Source organism: Haliaeetus leucocephalus, unplaced genomic scaffold (genome assembly GCF_000737465.1).
Source record: "Haliaeetus leucocephalus isolate CR32 unplaced genomic scaffold, Haliaeetus_leucocephalus-4.0 Scaffold157, whole genome shotgun sequence".
In the NCBI taxonomy this organism is placed as follows: domain Eukaryota; kingdom Metazoa; phylum Chordata; class Aves; order Accipitriformes; family Accipitridae; genus Haliaeetus; species Haliaeetus leucocephalus.
In genome coordinates, this window is record NW_010972593.1 from 565,247 (window position 1) to 577,559 (window position 12,313).

Below are 12,313 nucleotides of genomic sequence, written 5' to 3' on the forward strand. Positions count from 1 at the left end.
GGGGCCGTCACGTAGTATATATGTGGCCAGGCATAGGCCTAGCACTTAAAAGTTGCATTTAATGTTCAGTTCAATATTTCAAGCTTGTGTGGGAAGGTGTAGCCATATCAGCTAGTGCAATGACATATTTTGCTGTGTTCAGAGTTACTGTGTTGTGGACCACAGGGCAATTTTTGCAGTATACATTCAGCTGAAATTGAACCTATAAATTCCACGTAGTTTTCTCTTCCAAAAATACCCCAAATAATATGTTTTCCTGAACATTCGGAAAAAGGATAGTACAAAGCAAATTTTAGAAGTGGGATATAATGCAAACATTGGCATGCAGCTGTGTGAACGCTTCTGTTAACATCATCCTCTTCAGCGAATACTAAAATTAAACAGTCACAGATTATATTGGAGTTTTGAATTGTTATGATTTCAGTAAAATATTTTAATATTTTGTGCAAAAAGGTTAAACAAGCAAACTTTTGCATACTTCAGTGGTAAATACTGGAATATTATTTTGGAATAGTTTTGCTGCAGTGTACTTAAATGTGTTTTGGGAAGCTCAAACAGGCTTAGAAGCTGAATGTTATAATGTGTTATATTTGCGTAGTGTTTTCTGCTGAGGTAAATTAGATTCTCTTACATTATTTCTTACTGGAAAAACTTTGCACGTATTTTTATGAACAGTAACAGAAGCACTTCTTCTAACTTTTGATTTGGTGGTGAAACTTCCCACAATCAGCAGTCTCCAGAGTCATTATTAAAGCCCCTCACCCTTTGCAGGAAATGCTACAATAAAACTCTCTGCAATGGAGTTGCATAAGAGTAAATAACTCTTGTTTTTTACCAGCTATTTACTATTCTTAAAAATGGATGTTAGGTTGCTATGGTCCCAAACCACTAACTTGCTTTTTTTGCGTTTGTGGAGCTTTTGTTTGGCTCCAGTCCTCTGGCTATTTTCATACAAAACTGAGACATGGATGCAGGGACGTGCAGCCCAGATGGGTTAGTTTCCTGGTGGGAGGAGGAAGAAATTAAGAAAATAAATTAAAGGATGAAGTGAGGAAATCAGTGAATTTTTATCTTAATCCAGAAGAACTACCCTAAGACAGCTTGGTATATTTGATTCATATATTTAATAAATCTGATTCGTTGTATTTTTCACATAGTTTCTTCTAGCTTTGTGGTAAATTTATTAATTTATTTTCCATTTTCATTTTTTAGTTTGGAAATGAAGAACAGCAGCTGGCATGGGCAAAGCGTGAGAGTGAAAAAGCAGAGCAAGAAAGACTAGCTCGATTGCGGAGACAAGAGCAAGAAGACCTTGAGTTGGCTATTGCACTCAGTAAGGCTGATATGCCAAACTCTTAAATAGAGGTTCTTTGGCTCCACCCTGTCCAAGTGAAACCTTTAAACATGGCTTTTATAAAAATACTAAATTCTTGGTTTATGTTGTGAAAATAAGTTTAGTCACCTTCAACTCTAAACAAGACTGGCTGGTTACGTCAAACTGGGTTCTGTGTGGCTTTTCAAGTGCATAATATGCAGGAAACACTGTATAAGCTGTATTACACGTTCTAGATAAAATTTACTGCTTGTAAGAAATTTAACGTATGATCCTAAGATAGTGAAAGCAAAGTTTCTTTATCTGGAAGACAATGTTGCGTATAGTAAACTGCAACTTGTGAATCTGGCTTTTCTGAATTCCATTGGTTTTTTGAGGCTGCAGTATGAATTTCAAAGAAAATGTCATAAAAAGTTAATATTTATAGAATTAGCTTTCACTTGTTACATTGATTTAATAATCCGTGGTAGGCTAATCAGTATGTCATCTATGTCAAAGTCTTCAGCATAAATTAATTATTAGATGGTCCCTTTCTATCCAGGAGATGCGGTTCTTACAAAAGAATATGGCAATTTATATATGATGAATACAGACATAGTGAACTGTATAAAATAATACGAATTTGAAGCCTCTATGAATGAGTAGTTCTTCTAATTTAAATATTTGTTTGCATTGAGTTTTAATAATTGTATGTGATGTTGTAAAAGAGGGAGTTAATTCAGTTGTAGTAAATTGCACAACTAATTTGGTGATTAAACCATTAGGTAAAAATCTTGCTTTATCTCATAAGCAAATATGATTGCAGGGTTGTGATACAAGTTTGAGTGCTGCTTTCATGTAAAATCAAGTGATGGAAGACTTACTGAGCTTGAGCAGTGTTCATCCCTACAACTCATTTTACCCTCTTTTGCTCCAACTGCCAGAACATAGACCGTATTATTTGTGTTACCCAATGGACTGGGTGAGACAGTCCCTGTCTCTGTTTCTTTAATTCCACCTATCTTATATTATGGGGTTACAGATCAAACATAGTTTAGCTGAAATAAGGCCAAGTTGAAACAGATTTTATTTGCCAAATACATGTTCATGCATAAGTTATAGAAGTACTGGTAGTCTGGATTGGCTTTAAAATACGGCTTGTGGTAGTAAGTCCAAGTAGGAACAGATTTTATATATACCTGTAGAACTCAATACTTCCACCTGGTAAGGATAACACAGAATGTGTTTTACATGTCAAATATATAATAAGTCCTTATGATACTTCTGTGAATTATTGACTTACTAAAAATGCCTTTTCTGATTACAGGAATTCTAAAACTTCCGTTGACTTTGCCTTGGACTTTTATGTCTAACGAGAGTAGGCATCTAGCACAAAATTTTTAAAATGTCCTTAATGTGTATCTGCTTTCCTGTCATTAGTTCTGTAGGAATACAAAGCTTAACATTCTGTGTTTTTACTGACGCGGCCCTTATAATGTTTTCTCTATTTTTTTGAAAATGTGGTATTCCTTCATCATCTTCAATGCATTTATATTTTTTACATTCTTGCTTCCTTACTTTTATTTTTCACAATACAAAGATAGTGCCTGTTCACTGAATGAAAACAATCTTTCCCCATTCTGTTGTAATTGCCTTATATTCTGGATGCTTTCCTTACACAGAGATAAGAATCAGATTGCATCATTTTAATCTTAGTAGTTTTCAGCCCCGAAATGCAGCTAAGATGTGGCATTTGTTGTCTCAGGCATTTGTGAGTAGGTATATGGGGGAGTATGTGTCTGTGTATGTACATGCACACACACGTGCCCACATCCATCCATTTACATAGGCAGCAATACATATGACAAAACTGAAACCCCGTATCCCAAAATGCAGTTTTAGGAGTCACAGTTTGCAGTTTGTTGTATGTCTCCTGTGCTAATGGTACTACAAATAATGTGAATCTTTAATTCCTCTCAGAAGGGGAGATGTATTCTAGTATCAAAACCAACCATATAATGATCTTTAATACTGTCTTCTAATAACCCCTTTGGAATGCAGTAGAAGGTATTTCTAATTTTACAGAACCTGATTTGAAATCCCTTCCCACTGTGGTAATTTTTCTCTAAAATATGTTAGGTTAAATGATCAAACATACTAAAATGTCAACAAATTCTCTTTTCTGTTGATGTACAAGACTTGAAGCCTCTGAGAGCAAACTTGGGTCTGTCTATAGCTAACACGAGATAAAACTTTTGCTATGAGAGAGCAATTTTCAAAATTGAATGGTTGCAGGATTCTCAGTGAAGTTAAACAAATTGTATCCATGTGTAAGATTCTCCTTTCATTTTCATTTGGGTCTGAGTCTTTGTGGTGTCTCTTCTGCTACAATAAAACCCCATTCATATGTAGTGCCATTTTAGAAAGGAAAACCACTTTTGGCCTACTGCTTGGATGATGTCGCTCCAGTGGGACGGGGTGGATGAGCTAAATAGCTTGATTCATTATCTGAGTTATGTACCATAACAAGACTTTCTGCTACTTTGTCAGTGCTCTAAAATACTGTAATTTATAATGCTTCTCAGGCAATGAGTCTGTGTTTTCAAGATGTTCAGCAGGAAGCCAGAAATGTGAATTAATCTAGCATTCCATATAGTGTTAGAACTAATTGCTCATTTTCCTATTTCCTTATTGACTCATTCTTCATATTTGCTTGGACAATAACAGAAGATCAAGCAAATGAACAAGGACAGAACATGTTCTCTATGCACAGTGTATTAGATTTAGTACCCTTAGGTTTACTGAAACACTCTTGATTCAAAATTTTAGACACTGCAGTAGAAGAAAACTTAGCTATGATTTCTCCCCATTGTATTTAATACAGTTTTCCATATAAAAAGGAAGATTACCCACATTCTTCCCTTATGCTTGTAACTCAGTGTTTTGTATAATACCTGCACTTGTTCTTCTAAGACAAAGCTTTTATCGCAAGACATTGATCATCTTCTTCCTCCAGAACAGTGAAATTTAAAGCACAAATAGGGCTATCGCTATTTGGGCAGAGAAAATATGTACAATGCAAGATATATAAAATGTGAGTATACACAATGCATATACAGTGTACATTATGAGATCCATATTATTTGTGTCTATGTGTGTATATATATATATAGTGTATTGTATAATGTAATAATAGTGTGTGTATATACTATATATGTCCACATACTATGTCTAGTATATAGTTACTTGTGCTGTACATAAAATGTGTATATACAATGAATATGTAGAATATGCATATATATTCTATATATTAAAGCTTGTGTGTATGTATGTATTCTCTAAACAGAGATGGATACAGAAATGGAATTTTTACAGAAATGCCGATTAGATCATGGCTCTTAGAATTTCAAAGTTCTGGTGAAAGAAAAAAAAGGAGAAATGACTACTTCTAATAAATTTGTTTCAAGATTACTTTCATTGGCATGAAAAAGTGTGTTCACTAGCTGTGCCAAGTGTAAGAGAGAAACCTGGCAGAAAGTAGGTATCATCTGCACTGGATGTGATTTCGCATTCTTTTGAGGTTTTAAAGTGTCTTTTTGAAATGTAGACTCAATTTCTGATCTTCTTGCATGTGATGGTCATGTGGTGTCATCTTTTCTTTTTTCTCTAGGCTGAGGCAATGATTTTTCTCCTACATTTGGTTGTAGTTTCACTTCTTTGGTTGTTTGGGTTTTTTTTTTCCCCTCCCCTTTCTTAAAAACTCTTTTTAAGAAGCTGTTCTCATATACACACACACCCCCAAACAGTCACACACTAAGGTGGAAAACATGTTTTTCTTGCTTCATTCCAGTTATATAGGTTGCACATAATTGTCATCTGGACTTCAGCTCTGTTTTTCCTCCATTTCCACCTAAGCTTTTACTTTAGGAGGAATGACTATCCATTGAATTCTTGGCTTTGAGCAAGAATGGAGGTGATTCTACTTTCTACTCGGATAAATTATTAGACTCTGTGGTACATTGAGCAATCACAAAGAGTTTAGTAGGCTTTTATAGTGGCACATGTGTGTTTTATACAGAGTATCGTCACTGCTGGAATGACTCATGGAAAACCGTGAATTGCACACAGCACCGAGGCACAACAGTTAAAACAGGAAAGACGGACAATTATTCACGTTGAACCTACGCATGCAAACTTTGCATGTAGGACACAGGTATTGAATTACCCACATTATCCTTTATAGACCAGTATGTTCACATTTGCCTCGAGTGGTTTCCCTAAGTTATATTCAAATAGTCTTCTTGTAAAACATACCAGTCATTCTGCAATAAAAACAGATGCTCATAAAAATAGTACTTCTACAATAATGCTGTATGAAATATTTTTATATTGGCAAATATTTCCTTATGAAATCTCTGCCCTATGAAGATCATCAGTCCTTATGCATTTTGTTTCATGTGACGTGCTCTCAAAGTGTAGGAAATTCCAAGCTGTGTCTGACTGTGTAACCTTTTTGTTTGTTTGTTTTAAATTCCTGTCTGTGAAATCTGTTGTCAGAAATTTTGTAGAAATTATTTTGTCATCTTATGCTCAAAGATAATGCACTTTTCTTGGATTCTTCTTATAATCCTTTTGGGGTTACTATTTCTTCTTTAGTGTTTCTCCATTGAGAAGAGTATTTATTCTGTAGAACTGAGGCCCAAGGAATTTTGGTCCAAGTAGAATTGTTGCTTTCCCTCACGTAAGAGTTTGATTTCTCCCTTCTTCTGCGTTTTATTCCTCCCTCTCAGGAATTTCATTTCTGTTTAATCCTCATTTAGAGTTGGAACTCTGTTAAAGTGAATTGATCTGTGCTAATAATGATCTAGTTCAAATATCTTCCTACACCGGTGGAACAGCTAAGTTTTTGTTGTGTGTCAACCATTGCATCTCTTTGTAGACTTCACAACAAACATCTTTTCTTAGAAAGGAATTTTGCTTGGAGTATGGTGGAATCATAGAAGATTTATTTTTAGAGCAAATATGTTAACTATTATTCATTGACACACCTGTTTTATCAGTTGATATACTGCTCTTTTTACTTGAAAGTTTTATAAATAAAGGCTAATTTGTTATAAAATGGAATTTTCATTTTTCCAACTTCTGCCTTCCCCTTTAAGTTTAACTTTGAAAGGAAGACTAGTGACTGGTTCCTTCTGCTGTTACAATTATAGAGTGCTCTTCTAGTGTCCATTTTAATATGACGTTCTTTAGTCGGACCTAAAAAAGGTGGAAACACAAAGTGGAAACTGCAATGTTGACCTAAATTTGACTAATATCTCCAAATATGTACAGTATTGTAGTTATATTTATCTTTCAAATATCATAACAAATTGAAAGGTATTTTAATTTTAACCCATCTCGTGTGTTTATTGTTTAATATAATAAGAGAAATGTTATTGTTTAATATAATAAATGAAAAGTTACTTTTTGGAGCTCTGAGACTTTGGCAATCTTTCTTTACTTTTTTTTTTTTTTTTTTGTCCGTGATTTCACAAGCTTTTGTGTCAAATTTGTGAATCTTGCTGTGAACAACTGCTTGATTCTCTGCGTGGAGATCCTTTCTCTTTTGGCTGGTGCCCTCTGCGCACTGTTTTCCCTTCTGTCCTTCCCCTTCTTCCTCATCCCGGCCACATTTGGTCTGTACAGCCCAGTCAGAAAATCCGATGCCGCACCCATTCCAAAACAATTTGTGTGCCGCAATGCTAAACATCCAGGCAATTTATACTGGGAGGGGTTCAAGAGATCACCAGAGACAAACCCTTTCTGCTTGCTGGAAAACACACCTCACTATCTTACTATTCGACATTATTCACTTTGACTCATTATTCTCCCATCTGTTTATTTACTCTGCTTCTGCACACACTGGCATGGTTAACAACAGATTGCCAAGGCAGGTTTCTCTTGAAATTGCTCTCCAGCAGTATTTTTAGTACGTTGACATTTTGAAGCCAGGATTTGACTATAGTGTGTCATGGACAGGCACAACTTCCTACCCAACTTCTCTCGTCGTGTAATGCTCCTCTTCGCTTACAAAAACATGGGCCACGGCTCTGTGTTTTGTTCCCACTCGAGTTTTTGGAGTCTGACATGCACAACGTTCTCATCCTTATGCTTTCCCAAATACTTGCCTAATCCGTGCTGTCCGTGCCTAATCCGAAAGGAGTCCCTGTACCAGGCATCGCGTGGAGACCACCAGGCTCTTCATTGGGAAGGGAAGAAAAGCGTAGGCATCCTCTTCGAGAAGGAACGTTTATAAGCGGAAACTCCAATGTGAAGGAACTCCAAGCTACGAGCCCAGCTGTTAAACCTCTAAAAAGCAAATGTAGCGTTGTTGACTGTACCTAAATGTGACCCAAGAGCAGCTTGTGTTGTGAAAGTCTGAGCTCTTGGAACCCTTGCTGCCATCCCTATCACTGAAATTGCAGTCATATTTTTCTTGGGGAGGCACTACTGGGAGAAAATTGCTGATCTCCTGTCTGCTGTACGTGACTATCAATTTAGTCACTCGGAACATCTTTTACCTCCTGGCTGGTTAGCATTTTTTTACTGTAATGACTGCAATTAAAACTTTTTTATTGGTGCTGATACAGCATTTCTTATAAATGCTGTAGCCTTCCCCATTGATGAATTCTCATAACGCTCTTTGCCAGCTCCAAACATAATATATTTCTGCTGTTTAACTTCCCATAAATGTCCTCAATCACAGCTTTTCAGAAGGGACCTGTGCAGAGGAACAAGCCCTGTGCTTTCTCTGCCCATCTCTTGCACCCGAAGGAAGGGCACCCAGGCATCTTATACCCCTTGTTTTGTAAGTGCTTGTGATATAAAATCATTAATATATCAAGAACCACTTATGCTGTCATCGCGCATGGGCTGTAAAAAAGTGGTTGTTGGGATTTGAGGATTTTTTTGTGTGTTTTGCTTTGTGTTTAAGCCTCAGGCTCAGTAGCTTCTCACCTAATACATTAAATGTCACAGGGGATGTTCAGTGTGATATTCCAGATATTTCCTGATTACATAAGGATAGGTCAGAACTCCAGGAATGCTCTGAGCTGTAAGAAGTGCAAGAAACTAAAGTAAAAGTGATTTAAAGGGATACCGTGTCTAATTATAAACCTGTAACAGGTAAGTTCATCTGCAATTTCTGTGTTGCTGAATTTATGCTCACTACAAAAGGGCAGAACACTTTTGATTTGCTAAAAGGAATTACAGTTGAAGCAGGTAAATAAGCAGGTAACTAATGCTAACTATGGTTACAGAGGAAATGAGAACTTTGTTGCTCCTGCTCTCCTTGTGCTTGGAAGGGTAGTTTTGGTAAAGTTAATACATCTTCCTTATATAAAGCAGTGCATATGACTCATTTTTTGTGTCTACATAAAATATTACAAGATCAAATAATTGTGGCTGAAAAGTCAGACCTCAAAAGATTAAATCAAAACGTATTTTCTGCCTAACAAGTTTAGGATAAATCCCTGCCTCCTCTGCACGCTTCAGAGCACTGTTTCGTGGCAGAGGCTATTCCCAGTCTCCGCCTAAGTGATGGGGAATTGGTTGTTTGGGATCAAATCTTACGGAGCTTTAAGGAGTCTCTGGAAATCAATAAATTGAACCAGTTACCTCCGGGGCCTGTGAACTGTGTATGGCTACGTGCTTTCGGTTGCTGGGATTTGCCTTGGAAACCTATTCCTTCTCCTCCAAATCTATGGGAAGCACGTTTTGGAGCGGAGTTGTGCCTAAGCCTGGGTCTTCGGTCATGGCAGAGGGGGGGGTTGCTGCAGTGCCGGCGAGTTTCGGGGGCTCTAACCACTCTGCTCTTGGCACGCAGGATGAGTCCCGGGCAGGTGGGACCTGTTACAGACCCAGCTGAGAGCAGCTGCTTCAAGGACACGCGGGAATTTTAAGGTTTGTAGATGCCACCGAGTACCTTTTGGATGTTAGCAACGGGGAGAGCTTTCTCCCTGTTAAATTACATGGGGTTTGGACTGAATGTTCCTCTTTATGTTTCCCCCCAACACTGCTAGTTACCATAGCGATGGCTACATGACTTTGTTGTAGTTGTTTTATTTAAATATAGCAAAAGAAATTGCTAGAGCTTGGGATTCTGGCTTCGAAAATTCAATTTAAGAAAAGCCTAACAGCTACTCTGTGTTATAGGTGCACAAAATAGCTTTAGAAACCACAGAGCTTCTACCACAGAAAACCACAGAACCGCACAATCCTATAATTTGAAGAATGGACAAACTTTTTTTGGCACTTCTTGTGGATGGAGGACCAAAGTTTAGAGCGAGTCAATGTTTTCAGGCAGTTTGTAAATGGCTGCGAGTAACCAAGGACTCGCACAGGCTGAAATCCCCCATCCCTGCGCGAGGTGAGCTGCGGCCAAAATTAAACCTTAAACTCCCCCCCCCCTCAGCCGCAATCGTCTGCAAAACTGCAAATCTCAAATGAACTTCCAGAAAAGCCAGCGGGTTTCTACTCCAGCCTTCCACTTCAGGGTTGAAAAAAAAAAAAGTGGTTTGAAAGCACCCTGCCCGCTTGCTGGCAGGGTGCTGGCGTGGTGCTGGGCTGCTTTTGCAGGGTGCTGCGTCTCCCTCGAGAGCGGCCGAGCGACTGCAATGGCCCCTGGGGGCTGCGGGACGCCCGTTCTGTTCTGGGTGCTGGTTCAGCAGCAACAGCCTCCGTGTTAGGGTGTTTTCTGAAGATGAGTTCCCATGTAGTACAGATTTAACTGACTCTTCTGAAGTCAGCAGGTGAGAGAAAAACCGTTTTCAGCGTAGCGAAACACAGCGCTCTGAAACCCAGAGAGGAATTAACTGACTTTAAACAGTAACTCCTCTGGATGGTGTCTCGAGTTCAGAAATATTTGCTAAAAACTTTCACTAGGAACGTTGTGTAGGATTTGCTAGTTTCTGTACTTAATGTGCTCTATCTAATCTGGCAATCTATCTTGCAAGTATAGTGAGCCCATCACTGTGGTATCTTATAAGAATATGTGTGAAAATCTTGTTTACAACGGACTCTACATTTCCTCCTATCAGGTTCAACTACAACTTTTTTTTTTTTCTTTTCCCTAGTGTGTCACAATCAAATCCAGGATAGCTGCAGATGGAGAGGGCAGGTCTTCGCTGCATGATCCCCGGGAGGCATCTGGGATTCGGGGTCTCTGGTGTTAATTAGAACAAAATTACTTAAAAGGTGATGACCTGATGGTCTGTTATTAGAAGACGGTGCAGAGCGTTAGTGATTTCCTGCTGGCCAGGGGAGGCTTGGTAGATTGATAGAATTGTATTGACGCATCTTTGGATGTACTAATTTAAGGCAATTAAAGAAAAAAAAAGAAAAAGAGAGTTGACAATTACTCATAATAGAATGTGAGAAGAATGAGATCAGCATCTCTTTCTTTCTGCTACAAGATTATCTCGAGATTCAAGAACCTGCAGTTTCCTGTAAAGATCACACAGAAATTATCGTATATGCCCTCCCTTAAACAATTAAAATAAAGTTGGTCATGAGCTTTTACTAGTGTTTTGGCCCCCCCATCCCTCCCTACTTTGAGAGGCCTGTATTTATGTATTTTTATATGGGTTTTTTTCTTTTTATATAAGAGGATGGCTTTGCCCTATTTTCTGTTGAGCCGCAGCAAATCTAAAAGCTCAGAGGACACAGCACACTCATTTTTACATAGTGAACAACACGGCGCAGAGTGTATATCTCCGCCGTTCGTCGTGATTTGAGCGTTGTTTGGTAACACGGTATCGTGCAGATAACAAAGTGCCTTATCTGAACAGGAGCAGAGGGAGCAGAGGTTATGACCCTCACAGCTTGACGATTCACTGGAGCAAGGGGAAGCTTGGACCTTCCCGTGCAGAGCTACCAGAGGAGGAGCACCCATTGCCGTGGGTGCTACAGAGGAGCCGCACAAGTGGTGGTTTTTTATTTTTTTAAGGGTTGGTGGATGCAGTAACATTTCTCTCTGCATGCAGGCACTGTGCAGCGTTCCTATGCTTTGTGCTGGTTCACTGGCTGTAGCTGCCTTCCACCCTTGTCATTTGGGAGGGGACAGAAGTGGCCGGACCGAAGGCCACCCAGCCCGGTGTGCGGCTTCTAACAGAGGTCGAGAGAGATGGCTGAGGACGAGCAAAGCCAGATGAGCATGTCGTGGTGCTTCCAAGCTCTCCCCCACTGCTGGAGAGCTCTTGTCCGGGGACCTTCCCGAGCCAGATGTGGGGCTGTGCACTCAGGGGTGGCCGTAGCCACTGCAGCAAGGTGTCAAACCTCGGCGTCTTTTTTAGTTATGTTACGAAAGAGGGAATAGTTTAAGATTGCACTGTATCACTGAAACCTGGGAATGACTGAAAACATTGTCAGTTGTTCAGAAAGAGCAAGGGAAAGCCAGGTGACTATGGCAAGGTAAGGGTAAGGCTTAATGTAAAAAATAGTGTTCTTAAGGTTATAAACACCAAAAGACATGCTGAAATAGGAAAATCTTCGGCTATGAGGAAAGAGAAGGAAATACCTAGAACTGTTGCAACAATGAATGTGCTAATTTTAGAACATCTTTAAGTCATCCTCACTTTCTGGAATTGGATTGTGCAAGTTTTTTCTAGCAAATAAATGAGTTTTGTTTTTAATGAAGAAATGTTAAATCTCCCTTATATTTCACTTTGAAAGAGCTATAAAAGTGAAATGTGGAACTCATTCTTCCATGTCAATGATTAGAAGCCCAAAATACATCTGTTCCACATGAACAACTGCAGACTTTGCTTTCACAGAAGAATAGCTATATTTGTAGTTACTTTAAATGTATTCCTGTTGATTTCATTCTTGTGCATTCTAACTTGTAAAGTCAGAAAAATGTCACAACCTTGATTAAAATCAAGTTCCAAGTATCCAGATGTTAAGGAAAAATGCTTCAATATTAAGCTGAATCTGCATATTTAATTAACAGTGATTTTGTTC

The 12,313-nt window shown here is 38.6% G+C and overlaps 1 protein-coding gene across 9 annotated transcripts in view; it reads left to right on the forward strand.

Annotated features, from left to right (window-relative positions):
* The window catches only part of EPS15L1 (epidermal growth factor receptor pathway substrate 15-like 1), a 39,527-nt gene extending 35,057 nt beyond the window's left edge, over positions 1–4,470 (forward strand). For 8 of the 9 annotated variants that reach the window (XM_010562214.1, XM_010562215.1, XM_010562216.1 and 5 more), the window contains one exon: positions 1,213–4,470. In XM_010562214.1, coding sequence (XP_010560516.1) covers positions 1,213–1,359 — 147 coding nt within the window. In that variant the 3' untranslated portion in view covers positions 1,360–4,470. The remainder of the gene's footprint in view (positions 1–1,212) is intronic. The other variant, XM_010562217.1, reaches the window with a different exon arrangement.
* Positions 4,471–12,313: the final 7,843 nt, after the last annotated feature.